Source organism: Schistocerca americana, chromosome 5 (genome assembly GCF_021461395.2).
Source record: "Schistocerca americana isolate TAMUIC-IGC-003095 chromosome 5, iqSchAmer2.1, whole genome shotgun sequence".
NCBI lineage: Eukaryota > Metazoa > Arthropoda > Insecta > Orthoptera > Acrididae > Schistocerca > Schistocerca americana.
The window spans coordinates 447,674,382-447,700,956 of record NC_060123.1 but is presented as its reverse complement, the minus strand read 5'-3'; the positions used below and the strand labels follow the sequence as shown (position 1 = coordinate 447,700,956).

Here is a 26,575-nt window from a genome sequence, read left to right as displayed (position 1 = left end):
ACTCGGGTGCCAATGACGAAGGCACACCCTACCCCACAGTCAGTCTGAGAGCCTATCACGAAGTTCCATGTGAAGGTCGTGAAACTGGAGGCAATAGACCGAGGCTGCAGTAGTGTCCTTAGGAAGCGAATGAAGGCCAAGGTTAACATGGGCCACTTTCATGAAGCTGAGGTGGTGAAGGGTTCATACCCACCAGAAAAGTTGCAGGTAGTGTGAAGTTAAGCCATCGTGGCAAGTGCCAAAAATAGACTGCAGGAGATAACAGAGAAGAGGCACGAGCCCCATACTGACAACCTAAGGAATCATCAAAGAAGGAGGCATAGGAGGGATGGCTATGCATGGCAGACAAATGGCATGCATACCTGCTGAGGAGAAAGTCACGGCAATAGGACAGTGGTAGTTCAGCAGCTTCAGCACACAGATTCTTAACCGGGCTAGTGTAAAAGGCGCCCGTAACCGAACGGATGCCATGATGGTCGATAGTGTTGAGAAGGCATAAACAAAGCATCCATAGTTGAGTTTTGAATGGACAAGGGATCAGTAGAAACGGAGGAGGGTGGTTCGATCGGCACTCCAGGAATTATCATTTAGGACACGTAGTAGATTGAGGGACCGCGTAAAGCAGGCTGCCAGGTAAGACACATGGGAGGACCAAGAGAGTTTCCTATCGAGCATGAGCCCCAGAAATTTCGTAATTTCAGTGAACAGAAGGGCAACAGGTCCAAGATGTAGAGATGGTGGTTGAAACCATTTGTGCTGCCAGAAATTCACACTGACAGTTTTGTCAGGGGAAAAGCAAAAGCCATCATCGATGCTCCACGAGTAAAGACGATGAAGACAGCACTGAAAACGTCACTCAGTGAGACAGGTCCGTGGAGAACTGCAATAGATGGCAAAATCATCAACAAAAAGAGCCGGAGATGCCCTGTCAGGGTGTATACGTGGACAAGGAAAAAAAATTCCTGGATTTTTCCCGGATTTCCCGGTTAAAAATACACTTTCTCCTGGGCGAAAATATACTTTTTCCGTGTTAAGTGACAGTATACTCCTATTTGGCACTGTAAAACTCATCAATCCTTTGAATGTTTATGGTTTTATATACTGGAGTAGAATTTCCCGGCACTTTATAAAACGAAACTCAGGGGGGAAAACACGTTTTGAAAGACCTTTGATGTGCAGCAACATGTACGCTGCATATTTCCGTATTACGAAGGTATAAATTCGAATTCCACCAAACACTGCATGTCACTTTCCGAAGCATTGAAATCAAGATTGCGATGTGCTTTTGTAAGCCAGTCATAGCTCATGTCACGTGATCTCCCCAGCCTATGACAGCATAGGACATGTGATGTAGTCAGCCAATTGCAAGATCACTCTTAAGTAGCGCGAACACATAAATAAGAGAAGTTAGTGGTTTAAATTAGTATACATAGCATTCACATATAATATTGGTCTCGAAGATTAATAAGCTGGAAGAGAAGCTAAGCTTCCACATATAATGTTGACCTTTTCTGTGCTTGTCACATGTTAAGATACATCACATAAATGCCAATACAATTTTTAATAACGGTGTTAATGTCTGATCGTCTGGGTTCGAAATTGTTCTAAATGGTCGTCCTCAAAGAGTTGATTTTTAAATGAGAGTAAAACGCTTTGTGATTTAAGAAATTCATCGTACATTCTCGCACATAGCTTATCTTACGTAAAAGGAAATCTGCTTTGAATGTAACGCTTTTCAAACCACCATTCGCAATATTTTCCTGTGACCTGTTAGAAATAGGTTCGTTTCAGCAGTTGCAAGAGAGTGCCAGATAACAAGCGTCACCGCGCTTGCGCAGCTACGATGACGCAGGAAGCCCATATGTTCGTACATGTAAAACATTAAAAGATTTTACATTACGTCATAAAAGAAACAAAAGATCAGAGGGTACTTCAAGAGCGTCAGAATTTCGTGAACCATACTAAAACGCATTATTCGGCTTAAAATGCACATTCATATGTAAACTTTCTTGGAGTACCAGCACTGTATTATCTGTTTGGTTGCAAACCGGCAAAAATAACTTCATTGTTCTGTAAGGCGATTAATGTTTGACTGTAAGAAAGGTGGAAATAAAATCTAAAACTAATAACATATTTTAGCCTTCCGTAATTATGCGAACGTATTTTAATTCATTTGATAGCTCCCGGCCACAAAAGCCCGTTTTGTTATCATTTAACGTGAGAGTAATAAACGAAGAGGAAACAACAAAATCACTGAACGTAAACACAGGTCACGTGGAGACGACCCACCTCCACACCACAACTCAGACTGCTCTGTGCATCAGTCCCAGATTTACTAATTTCCTAACCGGGGCAATATTAAGTAGTGCCGCCCACACGACTCAACTGCGCATGCGCAATAGCTGCCCGCAACTGCTCAAACGAATCTAATTTGAACAGTTGTCAAGCCACGCTCATCGGAGGCAATTTCTTGTTAAAATACATTGCATAGTCTTCCTAAAGCCTTTGGCACACTTTGCTGTTGGCAGACGCTTGTATGAGCACTGTTTTGTTATATACGACGCATTTTGTTTACAACTTATTTTCATTTTTTTTCTTTCGTTCATGTTTTATTGTTGCAGTATTATTCTGCAGTAGTGGGATACAGTAATATCCTTTGTTAGAGTATTGGTTCTTACCAGTCAAAATCACAAAAATTTAACTGAAAACTAAAACAATGAAAAATTCCTGGAATTCTAAACAATTCCCGGGTTTTTCCTGGTTTTCTCCTGGATGAAAAAATTCCCGGGTTTTTCCCGGATCTCCCGGGTCGTATACACCCTGCCGGTGGGAGACAAGCCATTATAGGGTTAGTGGTGATAGCAGCAAAGAGGACGATGTTAACGATGGAACCCTGAGGCACATCATGTTCCTCGATAGAGGTATCCAACAAGGCAGAAACCACACGCACCTTGAAAACCCGGTCTTGTAAAAATGCCCAAAGAAAACAGGGCAGGCATTCACAGAAGCCTCACGTGTTAAAAGTACAGAGTATACCAGTTCTCCAACATGTGTCGTAGGCTTTCTCCAAATTGAAAATCACAGCCACAGTCTGGGATTTCTGCAGAAAACCATTCATGATATTGGTGGACAAGGTAACAAGATGGTCAACTCCAGAATGTCGTGCTCAAAATCCACATTGTGCATTCATTAGTAAATGTCGAGACTCGAGCCACCACACCAGCTGGGCATGAATCATGCATTGCATCACCTTGCAAATGCAGGTGGCTAGAAGGGAGGGTTTTGTCCTTACTGGGCTTACGTGTGTGTATGATGGTGGCTTCACACTAGCGTCCAGGAAACGTGTCCTCTGCCCAGTTGTTCGTGTTAAGCACGAAGTGCTTGCCCACAAGAGAAAGGTGCTGCAACATCTGAATGTGGATGGTGTCTGGCCCTGGGACAGAGGATCGGGATGAACTGAGAGCATGATCTAGCTCCCTCATAGTAAAGGCAGCATTGTAGCTCTCACGATTTGGAGAAGAGAAGGGTACCGTCCGGGCCGCCTCCGCTCGTTTCCCATGGAGGAAGGCAGGGTGATAGTGGGAAGAGCTCGAAACTTCTGCAAAATGGCGGCCTAGGTGTTTGAGATAGCAATAGGGTCCACAATGGCATCGCCAGGGACTATCAGGCCGGAAATTAGGGAATGGATCTTGGTTCCAGAGAGCAGTCAGAGGTTGGTCCACACAACAGAGGAAGGTGTGGAACTGTTAAAAGATCTAGTGAATGAAATGCAGCTAGCTCTTTTGCTATCTCGAAGAACGTGATGACACTTTGCACCCATCTGTTTATAATGAATGCAGCTTGTCAGCATAGGGTGGCAGTGAAAAACACGGAGACCACATCTAGGTGTACAAATTGCGTCGCGGCATGCCTCAGTTCACCAAGGGACTTGACATAACTTAGTAGAAAGGAACTGGGGTGGGGGGGATGGAACGTTCTGCAGCAAGGATAATGTTTGGGAGATATTCGACTTGGTCATCACAACTGGAGGAACTTTTGTTCTTCGAAGGTCGCCAGGGAGGAGTAAAGCTGCCAGTCAGCCTTAGGAAGCTGCCATATAGGCGTGCATGCAGATGGGGTAGGGGTCAGCAAACGGATAGCACATGGGAAATGGTCGCTCAAGTACGTGTCAGAAAGAATGGACCACTCACTCGCGGGCAAGTTGGACAAGCTGGGAGGCAGTGCAAAAGGATAGGTTCAAATGGGAATAGGTGCAAGAGGAGTTGGAAAGGAAAGTGGGTGCTCCAGTGTTAAGGCAGAAGAGGTTAGGTTGGTTAAGAAGGCTGCCAAGAGGGCACCACTCTGACAGGTCCTGAGAGAAACCCAAAGGTAATGATGCACATTAAAGTCACCAAGTAGCAAAAATGGGGGAGGTAGCCCAATAAGTTGAAGGAAGTCTGCCCTGGTGACAGCGAATGATGGAGGGACATACATGATAGAGAGGGAAAAAGTGTAGGTGGGGAAAGAAAATGCGAACTGCTACATCTTGAAGATTGGTGGTCTGCGAGATGGGTTGACTATGAATGTCATCCCGTATGAGCAGCATGACGCCCCCCTGAGAGGGAATGCCAACCTCAGGAGGAAGATCAAAACAAATCAGTAAGAAATGTGAAAGCTCAAAGCAGTCGTGAGGGCGCAATTTCGTTTCCTGAAGGCAGAGTACAAGGGGACGCTGCAACGCTAAAAGCAGCCGTAAATCCTCTTTGTGGGACCAAAGGCTGCGAACGTTCCATTGGAGGAGAGTTATGATGAAGAGACGTGGAGGTGTCACCTCAACAGCTGCCGAGTGACAGCTGGGGAAGAGGCGCTACTACAGGGCACAGAAGCAGGAGGATCCTGCTCCATGGGGTCCACAGAAGTATCAGCTTGCTCGTGCAGTCGGTCTGTGGAGTCCAACGCCAAAAAACAGTTTTTGGTGTGCACCGGCGACATGGAGGCTGGCCGGGCTAAGGTATCACGTGCCAACACCATCAAAGAGGATTTTCAAGGTGGTGAAGGAGAAGACCGTTTGCCTTTGGAGGACTTCTTGGAACCTTTCCAGTTAGATGAAGACTTGGGTGTTGTTTGGTTGGAGGGATGGAGGAAGTCTTCATGGGCATACTCCTTCTGACCTTCCCGGCCTACCGGTAGTGTAGCTGGTGGTTTTGCCCTTGAGGCAAGAGTTTGATGGCTTGTTGCACAGCTGGATGGGGGGATGGCGAAGCTACCTTGACACTGGGCGATTCCATAACCTCAGAGCTGAATTGGAGGTCGCATGTCTGCATGACCGTGTCCTTCATACAGTGAGAGGTAACAAGAACAAAACTATAGGTACCAGACAGGAGAACACAGGGTTTCCGACTAGCCAGTAACTTGCGAGCAACTGGAGAAGGCACCTTTTCCTTTACCAGGATCTCTTGAACAGCCCACTCATCAAGGTACACTGGAAACTCCCAAGAGGAGAAAGCATGGCCACCATTGCAGTTGATACAGTGGGGAGAATGAGGTGGACAATTGCCCTCGTGCGCATCCCTACCACAGGTACACATTTGGCTGGGTATCGACAAGACGTTCTAGTGTGGTTAAAACGATGACACTGGTAGCAGCACATCGGGTTCGGAATGTATGGCCGGACAGTGATAATTTCATAGCCTGCTTTGAGCTTGGATGGAAGCACCACTGTATCAAAATGGGAAAGAGAGTGCGGGTGAGCTCTAAGGAGGAATCTACCTTTTTCACTAAACGGCGAATGGCAATGACACATTGATCATAGAGGTAAGATTATATTTCAACCTCGGTTAGACCTTCAAGCAGCCTGGTGTAAATTACACTGCGGGAAGAATTCAAAGTTCTGTGGGTCTCTGCATGAGCAGGGTAACCATGGAGAAGTGAGGCAGTAAGCAGCTGTTGTGCTTGAGAATCAGAAATGGTCTCCAAAAGCAAAGTGCCATTCTGTAAACAAGAGCAGGATTTCACAGGGCCAGCAATTACATCTACACCTTTCTGAATAATAAATGAATTTACCATGGCGAAGGACTGACCGTGTCAGTACGCTAGACCACAAGGAACTGTGGTGCAGTGGGAAGGGTCTTTGAATCATTAGCCTTGTTGCGATTTTCGTTTTGTAGAAGTGGAGTGAGAAGATGGTTGACTCATCACTAGGAAATCCCCCACGACTGCCAACTTCTCCGATGGCGCTCTTTCCAACTGGAGGCCTCCTTGACAAGGGGGTGCACCTGCCTTAGGTGATTGTTCTCACCCCAGGTCAAACCTCCTGAACACCTGATGGAGGGACCAATCAGCAATTTGGGAAATTACAACTCAGCAACCACCCTTCCATGAGGCTGGCCTGTACCAGGGGTTATGTGCGAACGCTACCTGACGACCCGGAGCTGGGAATTACACGTTACCCAGTCACTTGTCGTGCATCAGACGCATGGGCTAGCCTTCAGGAGTGCACAGGGAGGAAGAAGAACAAAGAGGATCCTCAAATGCCGAAGTGGAGGAAAGAGGAGAAGGGAAACAAAGAAAGGAAAAGAGAGTGAAAAACAAAGACAGAATGCAGAACTTTCAAGAACACCCCAGACATGTTCCCAAAGGGAGGGGAAAAAGAATAGCAAGAGGATAAACATGCAGCATGGATAGGAAAAAATGCTGCAAAGGCTGGGGCCCCATGGTAGCCAATCACGAACCCACCAAAGAGCGGTGAGCCCCCCTGGGGGGAACAAATTCTACAGGTGACAAGAAGGTAATCTACGAACATCTATCATCCATTAGTAGGTGGACATTATCACAACATCCTTTCCCTGGCTATATGGTACATGACTTTCATTCCTATGTAAATGAAAAAAATATTGATATTATAAACATAAAAAACATGCTTCAGCACAAAGATCAGCATTACTTAATTATAGATTGTCTTCAGTGTCGCTAACATCATTAGAAGATTCTGTACTGTTATCTTCATTCAGTGCTCTATTATAAAAGGTCAAATCTCCTACTGACTATCCCATGTCCCCAAGAAGTTAATCGCATCACTTTTTTGTGGGTTCTATGTGGCTTTTAGCACTTAAAAACAAAATACTCTTCCAGCAAAAAGATACATTTCTCCAGCCCAAAAGCTCTACATGCAGGCATATAGGAATCACTTCTAATGAGAAGAACCACTCTATTTGCAAACTGAATTTATGTGCAATTACTAACATGAAAAATTATAATAATTTTTGTTCAGTGCTGTCACAAAACACACTTACTGCCTCAATGTGTTTCTTCTTGCAAAGAGGAAAGAGTATTTTTAAGAGAAAGTCCCACAAACTATGACTTATTTCCAGAATGAAATTTTCACTTTGCAGCAGTGTGTGCAACCATATGAACTCCCTGGAAGATTAAAACTGTGTGCCAGACCAAGACTTGAACTCTGGACCTTTGCCTTCTACTTCTATGAAGTTTGGAAGTTAGGACACCAGGTACTGGCAGAAGTGAAGCTGTGATGATGGGTTGTTAGTTGTGATTGGATACCTCAGTCGGTAGAGCACTTGCCCGCACAAGGCAAAAGTCCCTAGTTCGAGTCTTGGTCCAGTGCACAGTTTTCATCTGCCAGGAAGTTTCAAGAACTTACTCCATTAGCCTCCCCCCCATTCTCTAGCTATCTGTAGAAGTGTGTTGTATTCTCATTAATAGTTATATCTTTTACCAGAGTCACAACACCCAGAATATAATACCACATGTGCCTTCAGCAATAGGCCTGCCCAATGGTAGTCATAGGCAGAGGTTTATTTTGCATCAGATCAAAATTCACAGCCAGTGAACTTTCAGGCAACTGGTTTAGGTTCTGGAAAAAATGCCTTGCCCTGCATTTACGAATGATGCATTGAGCAACTCTCTTCCTCTTACCTTCTGTAAATGCAACTGATTTAAACTGTATATTGTATTTTAGGCATTCGCAGCAAGTGTCCTGTTTCTTGCTTTCAAATCCTAGGTTGAATTTTGGTAACAAATACCTGTAATAGTGATTAAATATTTAAACCTGAAGAGATTATGCTTTCGTGCAAAGTCCACTACAAAATGGCTTTTTCAGTTTTCAGCCAAAATATGTGATGCGAACAATAATCAAAATGACTGTTTTCCTAACCTTTAAATTTACAGTGTAGTGGAGTTTAAGTAATATTAAATAAGAGACGAGAGCAAATTACCTCGTAATACAAAGTGTACACGCAGTACAGAAATATAACAGTAGTTCCACATTGTTCACAAAATAACAGTAACATGTGTCCCCTGTTTTGCCTTTGCAACATTTTCAGCCATTTTCCTACCAATATTCAACACACTTAGAAATGTATCTATGTATGTTTACCATACTTGTCTGAGATTTTACTTCATATTTCACAGACATCTCAGTCTGACTGGATCTGCACTTCTCCAGTAAAATTACACCAATGGATGCCAAAATGAACTTTTGTGAAATAGAATCTTTATTCTCAAAGAAACTGTCATAGACCTACTGAATTTTGGTTGGAAATAAATGTGCAGCACTGCATAAGCCACAGTCATGTTCACAACTAATTTAAAGCCTAACACTAGCCTTTTTCACAGGCTTGTTTTGTTTCAAGAACATCCTCCCCTCCCCTTCACTTTTCCAGTCTACATACCCTTTCCCCTTGGACTTTCAGTTTCTGTTGACGATTCACAGTATTCATCTAAAGACTCCATAATGTAATTAAAAAAAAAAAATAAAAAATAAAAAAAAAAATAAATAAAAAAAAAAGTCAGACATGTCCTTACAGCGTCACGTAAACAATCTTTGGCCTTGCATGTGGTGATGTTATCAAGATGAGCACCAACAGGCTGCTGTGATTTGGTACTTCTTGGAAATAAAATAAGATTGGATCTGGTACTCTTTGCCATGAACCATAAGTCTTAAAGGGAAATATACAAGAGATATGGTACATTTTGACAGAAATAACAGTGTTTATTACATAAGTAATGGTCCTTAACAGTGCTGCCACCAGGTATCTCATTTTTCAATTTTTCAGATTTGGTACCTTCTGAAAATGAGAGTCCCACATACCGTCTAGTACCAGGAATTCTGTAACCATTTTCATGAGCTTTTGTATGTAACCTAGTTTTGAAAAGAAAATGACAAATGCAATCTGGTAACTATCATTCTCAGAGCATCCGAACATGGATAAGCCCATCTTGATCTGTCACAACTGAGATTCATCTGAAAAGGCGATATGGTGACACTCCTCTGCTGTGTCTAGCTTGTCATTGGGTGCAGCACTGCATCTGCATCAAAGGAAGCTGCAACAATACTCAGGGTTCTAACAGCATGTGGTGCTCCACTATCAATGTTATCAGTAAGCTCTTCCTGTGCTTATAACGCTGAATGCAATTTTTGATTTCCCACCATTTAAAATAAGTTCTAAATTGTTTTTGGTTTTCTTGTTATATTCTTTCAATACAAATGTTTAAACCATTGTAATTATCAAATAAAACTGGTCTGTGATCTTTTACAGATTACAAAAAAAATAAAAATAAAAATCAGAAAATCTTCCACAGTTGAGGGTTATGGAAGGTAGATGTCAAATGCCATAAACATCATGTTGGTCTTGTGATATTTTGCCACATTACAGAAAAACTTTGTACAACCCCTGGAGTTATCAAAGCCACTGCTGTGACGGTTGTGACTTGCTGAGAATTCTATTGTGCAGACAATCACATTTTGCTATGTGAAACTGTAATTCTCAGCAAATTCGATTTGAGTAGTAGTTGCTTTTTCATTGACAGCTGATTTATCTTCTAGGAATGTTTGGCTTTGGGTCTGCTGTAGAAAGCAATGTTCCAAAAACTGTAAATTCTGGAAAGAAGCTCTGTAAACACTTCCCCCACAGTGCCATCTTCCACTATTTACATTTTCCTGCCATCAAAGATATTCCTACTATATCACACTAGTATACTTGTCACTTCTGATAATGAACACGGCTTGAACAAGCTCTGCATACCACACTTTTCACATCTGCGAGACATGCAGTCTTCATTATCAGGACTGAAAATAATTGTGGACATTAATTGATGACAATTTTGGTATACACTCATTACAACCTGAAACTGCAATCAATACCAATTTCATGTTTTCATGATATAGATGAACAGCTGTGATGAGTTGTTTCACTAACTGACCAAAAATATTTATGGTGAAGTGAGAAAAAAATTTGCTTTCCCACTTTATCAACTATGTTTTCCTTCTTATAGACCTGATATGCTTCTACTATGGTTGTGTTCATGGTCTTTTATAATTTTTGATCATTGTTCTGTTGTGGAGTAAAAGCATCTTTTTTCCACGGGCTTTGATTCACAATTTCATCTCTTTCATGAAATTATCTACTTCTTCCTGGTGTCACACAGTATATTATGCGACTGTAGCAGTCACGCAGTTCCGAACTGAAGCGCCTAGAACCACTCGGCCACCACTGTTCTCATAGCTTTTCCCCTAGTTGTAGCACATCTAAGTGTTCTAATCTCATGAGACTCCATAAGCTTTTGTTTATCTTTTGTATGACTTCTATTTCATAGTCTCTCCTTTTCTCTTAATAACAGAGCTTAGTGTTTATAGTTACAGATTTTTATACTTTTTGTCGTCTTACAAGCCTTCCTTTGTCTGTCTCTTTACATTTATCAAACTCTACAGGATTTTGTTACAACCATTTCCACCGCTTGCTGTTTCATTCATTCAAGTGGCTGATTTTGTCATCCTGGATTTCTTCAATCAAGTAATGCACAACTGAACAAATGAAACATGAATTTAATACTGTATAGAGTATCACTTAACCACATTTTGCCAGTTCCTAATTGAAGAAATACTAATGAAAACATAAACCCAATAAACATCAAACATCACTTGAGATACAAAACTCTGAACCTCTCTTTTGTGAAAGCTTTTTAAGTTTATTTTAAAAGTAGGGAATAATTAAACTTTTGCAGAGCATCTTCAAATTACCATTAAGCTGTGACACAGAGGGCAAGTTCTAAGAAATTAATCTAAATGTTAACATTTCATTGTGCTGATTATTTGCATATTATATAACATTTCCCTAGTATTAGCTAAAAATATCACTATTTTTTAAACAAATTAATAGTGTTTGTTTTACTGTAACAGAATGGGACGCAAACACACATTTTTATTGCGTTAAAAGGTATATTTGCATTACAGCAAAACTAAATTTTTACATATTCTTCATATAAGTACTAAATAATTTATAAACATACAAATGCAGATAATCAGTCTCAACATACCTAATTAGACTTACCTTCTGAAACTATTATTAAACTGCTTGCATTCATGTTAGCAGATACATAGGTTCGCATCCACAATTACAAAGAAATTACAATGTTACCACGTGTTGTTATAAACTGCAGGCAACTTTGAACTCTACTGCAATGTATTCCTCTATAATAAGCAAGGATTTAATTTTTTTGTGAATTTGGTTTCACTTTTCTTGGAATGCTAGCCTAGTGAAATTCCAAAGCAAGTCCCACTAAGAGGATGGCAGTAATAAAAAATAAGAAACTGATAATCTCATATGCATCTCAGACTAGAAAGAAAACTGATAGATAAAATAAATGATAAAAATGATGTGTTGCATACTTGTTTTTGACTTGCTCTCAGTTGTGAAGGAGTCTTCCCAACTGCTGGAAAAAACCATTTTTTGACAATTTCCTTTTAAGCATGATGAACTTACAGTGCACTACCCAATGAGAGTCTACACATCACACAACTTTACTTCGTAAATACAAAAATAAGTAGACTCAAATGTCACCGACAACATTTAATTAAAGGCTGCCTGATTTGTTCCAATGCAGCAGAGTGTGGAAATATTCTCAAAGTGACAATGCAGTATACACAGTGCTGATTCCAGTCCAGGGTAAATTTTAGGTGCCTTCAGTACTAAAAAAATAAGTAGGTATAAGTGTCACCCAAGCAGCTTCAGCCTTGTGGCACGAGCTCATGGTGCACTATTCCATTAAATCTAAGGACGTAGTACAACCATCACATTTGACTGCACCTGTGAGATTTTTTAGTGTGACGCAGAACATTTCCACTGGGATGACAGTCTTAGTTTCAACATCATATCCATCAACCCATGTTTCATTGCCTATTATTGCATGTTTCAGTAGTACTGCTTCATTGTTGATTTCATCCAGTAACTCCACAGCAACTTGCATTAGCCACCATTATTGTTCAAAATTCTCCAGTTTTGAACATATATTGCTGCTGGCACACATTTCCCACCCACCAAAAAACTTTCATGGTGTGAACTAACTGATTCGACAACATCCTTAGTGAGTTCTCATATTGTGGTTTGGCAATCATTTCTTTCACTTTTTCCACAATTTCATAAGCCGGTATGCTGTAGCATCCATAGATCACCTTCAACATCTTCATAATGCTTATACATGGAGGTAAAAAAAAAGAGGGGAGGTGGCATTACGTCACAAACTTGAAGCCAATGTCTACCATTCCAACTAGCCCAAAACATTAGGTTCACTGCATTCATACACCAATAGTTCACCATGGTGAACCTCCCCATGACATCAATGACTGTCTTTTATTACTAGAGCAAATACGCATTCAAGAACAGTAAAACATTCAAAATTGCCTTCCTAACACTATATTATTTATGTAAGCTCTATAATTTTTAGTATTTCAAACAGCGGTTGTGTGAACAAAACAGAAACAATGAACAAGAAGCACTCGAAAACAGAAGTTCCCAATGTTTTGGTCTACTTAAAATGCTGTCCACTCTGGCTTCGAAACAACATACAGCGTAAGTCTGTAATGCCACCTCCCTGTTTTTTACCTCCATGTGCTTGTACCAATAGTAAACCCTTGTTTTACTCACAGCAGTCTCACCAAAAGCAATATTTAACATTTCTCAACTTCATACTTTATCCTGTTCTTGGATCAATATTTAACACAAATTCTCTGTTCCCTTTCTGAGCACTATGGGACTTAACATCTATGGTAATCTGTTCCCTTTCTATACAAAATAAATAACTGTCAATACTACCAAGAAACACGTAACCTTTTTCAGGGCAGGCAACAAAGTAAATATGCAATGGCAATGTGGCTACCACTGCACAGATACCCTGTAGACATTTAGTAACACCACAACGGGTGGTGGTGGTTGGGGGATTGGGGGGGGGGGGGGGGGGGGGGGGGTAATATCAGACTAACACAACACACAACATTATAAATTTCTCTTTTATATTTTGAGCATATCTCGTTCATGGAAAAGGTTAATCAGTACGTGTAAACAATTCTGAAACTTATAACTGAAATAACTTTGCAGTTGACAAACTGCAGAGGAGGGGCGGCTCTGCCTGTACTTATGAGAAAAATGCGGTTGGTTGGAGGTTAACCCCTACCTTGAAACTTCCCAAACTGCCAGTCAAAGTGAGTTTCGTCAAAAAAAATTTGTTTCATAAATGTTAACTATGATTTTAACTGGTAACTGTTTTGCATCAACGTAGACTGCATCAACCTACACTGAATCAAAATTTACAGCAAAATTCTTATCATCCTCTTCTCAGCCAGCACTCTCAAGGAAAAATCAACATAATAACTGAATATATAGGAGCAGAGGAACCTGTCCTACTGCAGCCAAAAAGGATCCTTGTCAACGATTAGAAAGTCTGTTTACTATTTCACTCAAATTATGCACAAAAAATTTGTTTTTATCAACCCAAAATTTTCTGTAAATGCAGACAGCTATTATTTGGACATGGTTAATAAAGTATAATCTGAAGAAGTGTGGGCAAGTGGTAGACTGCATAAAAAACATGTAGGGTTGCACTATTGAGTCCAAGGATTTTTTTTCTGTCACTTATCATTACATTCAACTCTTGCCTTGATTTCTTATTATGAAAAACGTCTTGCTGTACCTTCCACATTAAACTGTAGATCCTCGTGTAACTAGCTGTTTACGTTAGTACTAAAGTTAGTGGAACGGAAGGGCATCCCACCTGCAATAGGACCATGCCTAATAAAGCAATGTGGTGTTAAAACTAACCTTTGGGCTAGTAACAGCTTTTCTTTTTTTCTTTTCAAGAAAACTATTTTTATTTATAAATGCCTGAAAAACTTTATTCTTCTCAATTTACATGGAATTACAAAGACTGACTGCCCAGTACCCCTAATATTACTAATATTTCAGCTGTGTAAATTCATACGACAGATCAAATCAGATCATATGCTGAATGTAAACAACACACAGATGAAAAATACTGTTAACTAAATTTTGTCTGCACTCCACAAGAGTAAGAGCGCCGTAACTATTCTGGCTCATGACAAAATTTGGAGTGAGAAAGTAGATGTGGGGGATGAAAGGAGGTAGAAGAAGAAATTTTGAGATCAGATAGTTGGTTCAGAACAAAGTCCTAAATCATCCAGCATTCTGGGCACTTAGCAAAGATTTAGTGTTTCTTAGGAACTATAATGTCTTTGGTAAATATTTCAGTTCAGAAAATGTTGAAGGCATCACCATGCAGTCTTCAACTGCAAGAGTGTGTCAGCAAAAACAGTATGTCATTGAGTTAACTGAAACATGCCAATACAATAATCAGTACTTGTGCCCACAAGTCTGAGTAAACTACTTTGTCCATTCAAACTAAAGCAATAGTTTCACTGAACTGGCATGTAGCCAAAATAATAAGTATTACAAGACCCATTAAAAGCACAGTATATGCTTCATTAGTATTTCTTCATGGCCTTTCGCATTAAGGACAACCTTTGTCGGTGAGCTTCCACAACTGGATTACGTCGTGCAGGTCGTATTTCATCACCTGCACATCCTGGAAGCCAACCATTCCAGTGCCTTTCTAATGGAAGCATCACATCACGAGGTTCTACAGTGTTTGCCTTGCGATGTTTTGCCAATTTGCATGCTGCCACAACAGCTTCCTCAACAAACTGGTCAGCGAGAACAAGCAGCATATCTTCCACATCTTCATCTAACTGTTCAGACGGATCAGTTTCACGAACCAGAGCTTGCAAGCGAGAACGAGACAGCAAGCTAGTCTCTTCACCTGCTGCTGCATTACTGCTCCCAACCGGTGTTGCTGGTTTTGTAGGAGATGGCGATGGTGTATGATCTAGCCTTGGACTAGCTTGGCGTGCACTATCCAAACTGGAATACAGAACATAAAAGCAGGAATTATTGTTATCAGTAAAAATAATATTTTTAATATATATTTCTTAAGATTTGTACCTAATCAATAGTGATTCAATTTATGCGTAAGTAACTGGTATTTTCAGATACTGTGCAGCTACACAAAATTATTTCAAGTAGTGTTAACAGGCACATAGGTTTCATCTAATCTAATGTATCTAGGACAGTGCTTTATGTAACATATATTGCATACAAGCAAAATGTACCTGGTGTCCCAAATGTCTTTCCCTGAATACAAATTTTCATAAGGCAAAAAATATGACACACAAATACCTTTTAATTGCATGTGACTTTCAAGTTTTTTGTACATACATATTTACTGTTCCTTTGTTTGTTACAGGGGTCAGTGACATAACAGCAGAAGAATCATATCATTTGCAAACAACACATACTCTGACCAGGAGAAAGACCAATGCATCCTCTGGTATCACGAGGCTGTCACCAAAAATAGTACAGAGAAAACTTCAAATGGCACAACACAGACAGCCACCAGATTTAAAAGCATGCAAATGTGGTAAGTGAAGTTCCAGGAATCATGGAGCAACTAATTTCCCTAGTAGAGGCAGGCCTGGGCCTAGTGCACAAAAAATTTAGACACTGTAAGACACCTACATGATAAGTCCCAAGAACTCGGTCTGCATCCAACATATACAACTTCTTTTCTGCACATACAAAATTCACAGTGTGTAGTCCTTCCAACCAACGGATTAGTGTTCCTTAAGACTTGACTGTTGCTATACTGGCTATCTGAAACCTGTCATTTTATCAGACGACACTGCATTTCATCTGAAAATGTTATGAACCGACAATGCTAGCATCTGTGGTTCAGCATCTGTGGTTCCGAGAATCCCCATGCTGTGTTTGAGACCATCAGAGACAGCCCTAAGCTGTACATGTGGTGCCATCTTCTGCAAAATAAAATCTTCTTCAGCAAATCAACAATCACAGCCACAGAATATCTATGTTTATATGTTGCAATTATTTTTCGTGCCACAGATTCAGGGCATTCCAGGCTTAATTGTCAAACAAGATGGCGTGCCACTTCATTGGAAGTTAGAAGCCCGTGCCTATTTGGATACAACGTTTCCAGGAAAACTGATTGCGCGTGGCCGCCTCATCAATTGGCCTAGTGATAACCGGACATAAAACTATTGGATTTCTTCGTTTGTGTTTATGTCAAGGATTATGTTTATCAAACAACAGTGAATGACATTGCAGCATTACGATGCAGAAAATACTGAAATGATAACATACATCTCTACATCTTTCATGAAATACCCACCAACACAGGAATGGAATTGGGATATCACTTGGATATTATTCTGGTAACAAAAGGAATTTATTGTGTGTGTATGTGTGTGTGTGTGTGTGTATGTGTGTGTGTGTGTGTGTGTATGTGTGTGTGTGTGTGTGCACAAAAACTTTAATATGTTACCTGCACTTCAAGATAAAATGAGTGTCATATTTCCTGCCTTATGCAGCTTTGCAAGCAGGAAGAGACTTCTATAACACCTTGTATTGTTGACAGTAGAAGTTTGACAAGCAACACAAAATCTACAGCTCATTTATCTTAGATCACTCAATCTGTCAGAAGATGGATAGCTTAACAAATAAAGAAATAGAGAAGGGAAGACTACTGTTTGATCCTTCACTGATGCCAAGGTAGTTAAAGACTATGAATTGAATAATATTTGCCGAAATGAAATGAATAGCTCAATGATGACGAAATCAATGGAGATGCAACAGTTTCATAAAAAACAGTCACAAATGTTGAACCTGCAACATAACGAATACACCATGACAAACAAAGATCTAGCATATGGCAGATTGCAACTCAAACCTAGATTTTGTGCTTTTTAACGACTGTCACCTTTACCATTCCGGGGTCTAAACACACATTCCAAGCCTGAATAATTTTCATTGTCATAATCCCATTTATCCAGTCACTTCATTAAAGGGAACATAATTCAGGTATTTTGCCAATGGCCTTGCCGCAGAGGTAACACCGGTTCCAGTCAGATCACCTAAGTTAAGCTGTCAGGCTGGGCTACCACTTGGATGGGCAACCATCCAGTCTGCCAGTGCTGTTGGCAAGTGGGGTGCACTCAGCCCTTGCGAGGGAAACTGAAGAGCTACTTGATTGAGAAATAGTGGCTCCAGTCTCATAAACTGACATACAACTGACATACGGCCTGAGACACCAGTGTGCTGACCACATGCCCCTCCATATCTGCATCCAGTGAAGCCTGTGGGCTGAGGAAGACATGGCGACCTGTCAGTACTGTTGGGCCATCATGGACTGTTCGGTACGAGTTTTTTATATTTTTTTAGTTTTAATTATTTGGCTGAGTTTACAGCCTTCAGACCTGTTTGTTTTGCCTGTGTCTGAAATTTAGAGGATTCCTTTTAGTACTCGTGTGGATGCCTTCACACTATTCATTAATGTTATTTAGAGTCAACTGCCACTTTTACACCATACAGATATCTTATCTAAATCATTTTGCAATCAATTACATGACGATAACTGACGGCATTATCTGAAAAAAATCTAAGATGACTGTTCAGATTGTCTCCCAAATCGTTTATGCAGGTCACGAACAACAGAGGGCCTGTAACACTTCTTGAGGGTACGCCAGATATTACATCTGTTTTACTCTATGATTTTCCGTCAATTACTGCGAACTCTGACATTTCTGACATGAAACCAGTCACACAACTCAGACGATAATCCATAGGCACGCAGTTCAATTAAAAGTTACTTGTGAGGAACGTAGTCAAGAGCCTTCTGGAAATTGGAACAAATTTGAGATCCCTGTCGACAGCATTCATTACTTCGTGGACAGAGGCTTTGCCTGTCTTAAGTGTTTTAAGCTGCTTCGCTACATTGAGGATACATGTTACGTGGCATTGTCTGCTCAGTATATTCAGCAGCAGCCTCCTAGTGAGGGAGGTCTCCTCTATCCGTCACACGGACATCCCACTCGTGGTGTGGTCTGTGCCTAGCCCCGGTCCGACTCATACGTTGCCCTTAGTTGAAATGGTTCTTACAGCCACAATGTCAGCCTGGTACCGGCACCGACAGTGCGATACGTCGGATGCACCACAGACCCAGCAATGTGACCATCACTGCGGCCTGCCTTGAAGAGGCAGTGGGGAGAAGTGTGTCGACAGTGGACCACTCCTCAACTACAACACTGGATGCTGGCATGGCATCACTTGGTCTTTACAAGCGAGTCCCACTTCTACGTATCCGTAGGTTCATCAACCAGCGATTTACTTAATTACAAGTTCCAATCACCTGCATTTAGTTTCTATTACAGTCATAATTATGTTGCCTACTCCAGTGTTTATTTTAGTGCTTCTCCCAGTAATTCCCAACATGCATCTTCCCATTTCAAACAGGGAAACCTTCAACATTTGAAAACTATGTCTCACTGTCAATACACATTTGACTATAAGCTCCCCTTTTTCAGACACCAGATGTTTGGTCTTAAAAACCTTATTTGGTTGGTTGGAAGCTCCAAGGACCACCCAGTGACGCCTGTGCACTGAGGACGATACAGCGGCCGGTTAGTACCATTGGGCCTTCATGGCCTGTTCGCGAGGCGTTTCAGTTACAACAGCTCTGAATGTCTCACTATCCTGTTGAAATATAATTGATAATGTACCATATTTACATACATATCTTTTCAGTATACTTGCATAGACCTACACTGAATAGCCTTTTCTATCACGGTCTGCAAGTACAGATTTTTTTTAAAAATCTGGGTTGAAGCTTTCTCAAAATATACATATTCCAAGCAAAGTGGTAATTCATACGCATTGGTCCATTCCATAACTTCATTAACGGCTTGGAAATAATCTATTTTTGCTTATATTTCTAAAATCAACACTCTCCCTTGCCTGACTGAAATTTTATGTTGTCTATGCAATTCCCAATAATTTAAGGTCTATAGCTTTCTTTTCCTGCCTGCATATTTTCTTGATAAGGAGAAATGATCGCCAATCTTAGTTTTTGGAAACTGTCTCCTTCTGCAAACCATTTCTATCGAAACGCTATTGTCACCTGATGCCTCCCCTTTCTTCATAGGCTTTATACAATTCGACTTTATAATTTCCGAAATATCAGTTTATTAGTATTAACAGTGTTTCTGGCTGATCTCTTCAGACACACAAAAACTGACAGACATGTTTGAATGCTTGTACTCCCTGATATTTGTAGGAAATGAATAGTAAGCTTTGACTGACTAAATAGTGAGGGTAGCAGACAGCCCAATAGGCAAAAAGACAGTGCTTAGTAAAAACTCTTGGATAACAAAGGAATACTGAATTAAAGTTGTGGAAAAAACATGCAAATGAACGGAGGGGGGGGGGGGGGGGGGGGGGGACTGAAAAATATCTAAACAAAAACAGCTACAGGGAGACTGCAAGGCTTTAGAAGTATCATACAAGGGGAACAATAGATGTCATCTATGGGATAATTAAAGATATCTGATGGCAAGATGGGAAAAAAGGGAAGGTGGTGTTCCATGTCAAACCACCAAGTGCTACAACCTGACCCTCTTACATTTATCTGAAATTAACTAGGCATTTAGTAGTAGTAAACATTAACAATTTTTCCACATTTTTCTTGTTTATAGTCTATTGAAGCTATTTTACTTTGATGTCCACATTTAGCAATACAATAACAGATTTGATGAGAAGTAGTCATATTTAAATTATTTTCTGAAGGTGTTTTAGAGTACCATCTTAAACATAAAATTGCATTTGATAGTGATCCCATGCTCATCCCAAAGAATACAGAGGAAAACAGTATCATGTACCTATAACTTGAGAATGTCAAAAATATGGTTTTCCAAAATTCAGTAACACTCTATATACAAAATGTATATATATTATCAAGCAATTGCATCTTATATCGTATAAAAGCCCTTTTAAAGAAGAGCTTTTGAATGAATTCAGTTTCATCATCATTCTAGCTTAATTAGAGCACTAGTAAATAAATTTGTATTGTTTTGCAACGCTAAAATTTGATTTCTTTTATATTTTTGAGCATCCATTTCTTAGTGAACTTTCGCCAGAAAAGAAAGGAAAAGATTAGTTTGTGTTACCATTTATGAATACACCAAAGAGGTTCAGGTTTAAAATCATTCTTTCATTAGTTAATTTGACATGGAATGACAAAGTTGAGAGTTGGAAGGAATATATAAAATAACTGTTTGGTGGACATGAACTTGTGCTATTAGATTTCCTGGAAAAACGACATTCCTACATGTTTCTAGAGATTCTTGTGAGTAGCCATAACATAAGTAGTCCACCTGATGTGGAACATACATGAGATAGGCAAAATATCTTCTGGCTTCAAGAAAGACTAGCAATTCCCAATTCAAAGCAATGCAGCTACTGACATTTGTGAATGTTATCAATATTGGTGAAACATGAGTTAAAAATGCCACGACTGCACAATACTGATATGAATTACATATAGAATAATACGAAAACTGGTAGAATGCAATCATGGAGAAGAACAGTTTAGTTTCCAGATAAACGTAATATCATGTGACGCAATACTGACCTTACAACTTACCTTAGAAATTAAACAGAAGAAAGAAAATTCTAAGGCAGGACTACCATACGTTTATAGCACTGTTAAGTTAGGGAAAAATTATGGCAATAGTCATCAGAATACGCTTTCTGATTAATTCTGATATAATACGGGGAGCGACAAGCTATCTACTATTCGCCCAAAAACCAGACTGCTGTTCTGAGAGTTGAACATGAAAAGTAGTTAAGAAGGGAGTATGACAGGGCTACAGCCAATTCCTGACGACTGACGTTCAGTCTGTACATTGAGCAAGCAGTAAAGAAAACCAACGAGAAATTGGTAAAGAGTTTAAAGTTCCTGGAGAGGTTTTGGAGAGATACTTTGGAGGTTTGCCGACGACATTTTTTTAAATTCTGCCAGTTTCGGCAATGGACTCTGATGAGCAGTTGAACGGAATTATTATAGTGGATGATACGATGGACAACAAAAGTAAAACAAGGGAAGAGGAATGTAGTAGAATTAAATACGGTCATGCAGAGCTATATAGCATACGAAATGAAACGTTAAAAGTGCTACACGATTTCACTTTCAGTGCACCAATTTAAGAATGATCCTGAAATGCAATCAGCAGGAACCACATCTCTTACAATCACCCAACAAAGGCTGTACGTAATGTCTGGCCTGAATGATTAGTTTAACAGCTGTCTGTTAGACTACACACAATACAAAAACGACAAAAGGTTTTACTAAAATTATTGTACTCAGGTATGTCAGATTTTATATAGTATCAGTTAACAGCAAATGGAAATTTTAAATGCCGACGTACGCCTGTCATTTTCATTTGTCTACATAGTTTTATATTGCGCACTTAAATTTTATGAAGTACACATTCATGATTCGACGCTCCCATCAGGGAAACTTTTCCAACAATAATCATGAAACTTACATAAACTTTCCTGTTTCTCCATTGAAATTCATTTCCACTCTTGATCACCTCTCGACGAACAAAACAGTACTCAACTGGAACACACTGCAATAATAAACCACAGATGTTAACACAGATAGAAAACAAGGTATGAAACAGAGATATTCTTCGAGCTCACTGGGCTGGGCAGAAGCGTCTCGCGGGCCCCGAGGAATCATGACGTCACATCATGACATGACGTCGTCTCTCACGCTAGCCAATATCGCTGGTAGTTTTCGAAACGCGGATATTCTTTGAACATGACATGCTAATGCCTTGTGGGTGTATAATGGCGGGTTTTGTGATTTGTGTGCGTTAAAGCTTTTCAATCACGGAAAAAAATTGACAATACTTGCTGCAAAAGCAGATGCTTGCAGAGGAGAAAGGATAGTTTATATTCCAGACAATGAATGGTAAGTAACTTCCGTTAGTAATCTTATAATGCTCAAGAGAAGTAAAGTGTGTGGTAAATGTACTGAAATTTCATTATTTGTTCCTATAGTATTCTGATGCATTATGTTACCCAGTAAAGTTTCGTTCAATGCATCTATGTGGATTATTTGTGGTAACGGCGAATTCTCATAACAAATGGCTTCGGTATTTAAGTTGCAATCATCGTAACTTTTTCGTGATCAAAAATTGTGTAGTAACTATTCTAACGTCAGTAACCTGCACATTTGAAAACTTTTGAATGTTCAAAATTACATCGTTCATCATAGTCAGTATTTTTTACAGTAAAATAGGTATGAATTGCAGTGACTGAATCCAGATTTGTGAGTGATGTAATCTGTTTTTGTAATGGATGTTTCAGTTTCTGAAGTGAAAATCCAAAGAAGAGAAGACAACGAGAAGTAGCTTTTTGTGTGTTTCATGGTTTATAGGCCTACTGGGGAAACTCGCCATGTAAAAAAACGAGTAACGCATCAAGCTTGGTACCTCTATGGTGATGTGGAAATCCGAGCGTTGCTAATAAAGAAATTAATTCAGTGTGTGTGTGTTTCTTTTGATTCCTTTACCATGTTGCTTATAGTAGACCAAATTTAATTAAAATACCCAAGTGATAGTTTCAACATAAATTGGACTAAGGGCACAGCTGTTTCTAATGGCTTTGCTTCTTCTCAGAGGCATAGTATGAACATTTACCTTCCTCAGGCATGTGTGTTCACTAGTCATTTATGGCAAAAGAAATCACTGACTGAAAGCACAATTTGCTTGGTAGACATAATTGGAAATGGCCTTTTTAGTTATAATTTTACATTTTTGGATTACAGTACTCCCAGAGAGATTAACTTATGCATTTCTTGATCCTGACATGATTAGTAATGGATGTTTCACCACCAGGTCAGGCATAAAGCATTAAGTGTCCTGCTCTGCTGTGAGCAGCATGGTAGTCAATGTGTTAAGCAGGCATTTAGGAACTTTGAGTGTGAAGTATATGAATCTGTACAGTCGTGGCTAAAAAGAACAGCTAGAATGCTAATTACTGTTTCAGGAATTATCCTTTACACAGTTAAATATGTATCTAAAAATGAATTCATGAATAACTTTGTAGTCATTTAATCGTTTGGTTTTGTAAGACATTTAAATAAAAATACCGCAGACCCAAAAATAGTCTGGAAATGGCAAGGAATATCAAATATAAGTAAATATTTTTCCTCAGTAAGATTAAAGTGTAAAATTGCTGATACCTGGTTGTTACCATATCACTGCTGGCCCCAGCAGAGCAGTCTGCTGTGACCACCAGCACCTTCATGCCAGCCAACGGGTTAATACACAAAACAGGGCAGTGCAAGACTTGGTCCGTGATTCTCATTGGTTGAAGCAACTAAAATCAAATTTCTGAGGTGTGCTGGAACTGTGTTATTGGTATATTCCCCAGCATGATTTAAAATTTTTGCATTGAAATGGCACTGACAGTGCGTAATATATTTTGCAAATGAGAATAGATACTAAAAAATTTATGTGGGAATATATTTCAAGAAACCCTTTCATACCGAACCTGACAATTATATTGACACACAAGGAAACCCACCTGAATGGCACACTGGGTTACACAAGCATTAGCTGTAGGTGTAGAATAGGTAATTTACACGGAAAACTTTTCATACAAATTTTATTGTAAAGCACACTAAATTTAAGGGAAAGGTGCAATGTCTAGATGAGATAAACTTGGACACACAAGAACTGGTTTTGCTCAGATATATGGAAAACTAACTGTAGTATTATATGACTTACAACACATCTGAGGTGCAAATTTGTGGAGAGGAGAGATTGCATTGAACCTGTTGTGTATGGTGCACATTTTCTTGCAGTGCTGGGATAATGTCATCCAGATTTCAAAATTAGTGGTTTAGTAATGAAACTCTCATCAGTTTTAATATTTAAAAATAAACATGCCTGAAAAAGGAAGCTGAATTAGGACTTTCAATTAAATTGCAGAAATGTTCTTGTTTTGCACATTCACTGCGGATGACACTTAAAAGCACGGTGTTAGTAGCTCTTATTGACCTTTGTGTCAGCCACAGTGAATATGTTGAAGGTTTTAAAGTAACAAAGTAGTTGTTGACATTCAGGTATTAATGGATGACAGCAGCAAACAGCAATGAAATAATGTGAATTACTTAAACCAGGAATTAAACAAGTCTACATAGCTTTGAACACAGTCAAAAAATGGTTGGTTCAAATGGCTCTGAGCACCATGGGATTTAACTTCTGAGGTCATCAGTACCCTAGAACTTAGAACTACGTAAACCTAACTAACCTAAGGACATCACACACATCCATGCCCAAGGCGGGATTTGAACCTGCGACCGTAGTGGTCGCATGGTTCCAGACTGTAGCGCCTAGAACCGCTCGGCCACTCCAGCCGACGAACAGTCATTTCAAACTTGTTATTCACTGCATATTTGTATGCTATAACTAATACAGCAACCTTTTATTTTCTCATCTTTGATCTGGGACACGTGTCATATCTTACTTGTTTTCCTAGAGCAACTCTAGGTTTACAAGATCCACATTTCAGAATTCTGGTAACTGCTAGTCCTACCTCATGCTGAAAGTGTGGGTTGATAGCTGTCTCTTCAGGTATGATCGCATCAACTGCCATTTCAGAAACTTGAAGCAAAAACGTGATTATTCAATTTTTTGTCAGTGATGAATATCACTAATGATAGGTATATTCATGCTGGTATAGAACAGTGCAGGGACATCTTCTGGAACACCTGCTGGGTAGACTAAACTGTGCACTTCACATCCAGTGCATCAATTTCTTCATAGGTAGTATCATATTACACTACTATCTCAGACTTGATTGTTGCGATGCTCAGCAGCATTATGCCTTGAAGACACTAAGCTAACAGCCTTCTTAAGTTTTTTGAATGAAGGATATAAGTAAGTAAAATACCCAAAAACAATTAAGTTTTACATTTTTCTGTCAGGAACTCTTTTGGAATCTTTCCTTTTATTATTATTTTGTACATGTGTGGCCTTTTTGTTTCCTCTTCCCAGCTTGACAAGCACATATGATTTGCTTAATGGGGATATTTATGGTAACAAAAAGAAAAAAAAAAGAAAAAGAAATATGTGGATACAATGCAACCTGCAAACCAAGATAATCCTCCAAAACTTTACGAGCCTAGGAAATAAGCACAATGATTTGGACATAATAGCATGTTTTAATAAACCAGATGTTTCAGTTATTACTGAGCACTGGTATACCAAAAAAGAATCTTATTACGCACCCATTAACAAAGAATTTCTGCTCATCTTTCAGTAGGGATATCAAACCTTATGGTGATGTTGCAAAAAGTGGCAATAATTGGTGCTCAAAGATGTAATTCCTTACGTGTTGAAGGTGTTACTGAACTTTCTGCGATAAGCTATAGATGGGAAAGGAAACATAATTTTAGATATAGAAAGACCTCCATCTGAAAGTACAGATATTTTTTTAGCTAATCTCTATCAGTTGCTTGTAGAGAGAGATAGTAAACACTCTGGGAAAACAGCTGGGTAATTATGCTGATAATTGTTCACAGTTTAATAAAACCTTATCTAACACAAATCAGTTTTCACTCTTAAGGATGGTGAGTGACACACACAGATCTAACATTGCTGATATGTAATACAGGGTACCCAGGACTTTGTACTGGGATACTTTTGTTGATTTATGTAAATGACAAAATACTGCTCCCCAAATTCAAGGATAGCTCTGTATGCCGATGCTACATCCATTGCACGCAAGTGTAAAGATCATGAGCAACTACAAAAACTATGAAACTGTATTACAAATGAAATAATTCGGTATTTCTACGAAAATCATCTCATTGTCAGCACAAGATTGCAGCAGTAATGGATTTTCACCCCACAAGACAGATTTTGAAATTCAGTTGTGCACTGGAACTGATATTGTCATCAAAGAAAACTACTGCTTGGTTACAGTTAAACTTTCTATATTTAACATGTTATAATGTGGAAACTAATTACCGTACAAGAACATAACTTGGTAGCATTAATGTCAAGGACATGGGGAAGAGAAATAATGCAGAATCAATTCAATTGAAACACTTAATGTGCTGCTACAGTACACCATACCATTACATATCAGTACCATTACTGATGATGGTGATGGAGGCTGTTATGAAAAGCTTGCAGTTTTATTCAAATCTGATGTGGCAAGTCAACAGAACTTTTTATCCATGTGAGTAAAAGTATTGTGTAAAATCGATAGCGCAGCTTCTTACAGAAGTCTCTTCAGGGCCCTTCGGAGTCTTTCACTTACATGTCAACATATTTACTCCCTAATAGTATTTGTTGTCCATAATA

General features: G+C 39.5%; 1 protein-coding gene across 1 annotated transcript; it reads right to left on the bottom strand.

Annotated features, from left to right (window-relative positions):
- Positions 1–14,198: 14,198 nt before the first annotated feature.
- Positions 14,199–21,891, bottom strand: LOC124615747 (transcription initiation factor TFIID subunit 12-like). The gene is made up of 2 exons (XM_047143832.1): positions 21,737–21,891; positions 14,199–15,203 (listed from the first exon to the last, which is right to left on the bottom strand). Exons 1-2 carry the CDS (start codon positions 21,766–21,768, stop codon positions 14,768–14,770), a joined length of 468 nt encoding a protein of 155 aa, XP_046999788.1. The 5' UTR covers positions 21,769–21,891; the 3' UTR covers positions 14,199–14,767.
- Positions 21,892–26,575: the final 4,684 nt, after the last annotated feature.

What these genes read in the sequence shown, in the direction of transcription:
- LOC124615747 (XM_047143832.1), bottom strand. Translation starts at nt 21,768, where the DNA reads ATGAATTTCAATGGAGAAACAGGAAAGTTTAT. An exon ending in GGAGAAACAGGAAAGTTTAT is followed by an intron (nt 15,204 to 21,736) that starts GTAAGTTTCATG and finishes TCTGTATTCCAG; the next exon opens with TTTGGATAGTGCACGCCAAG.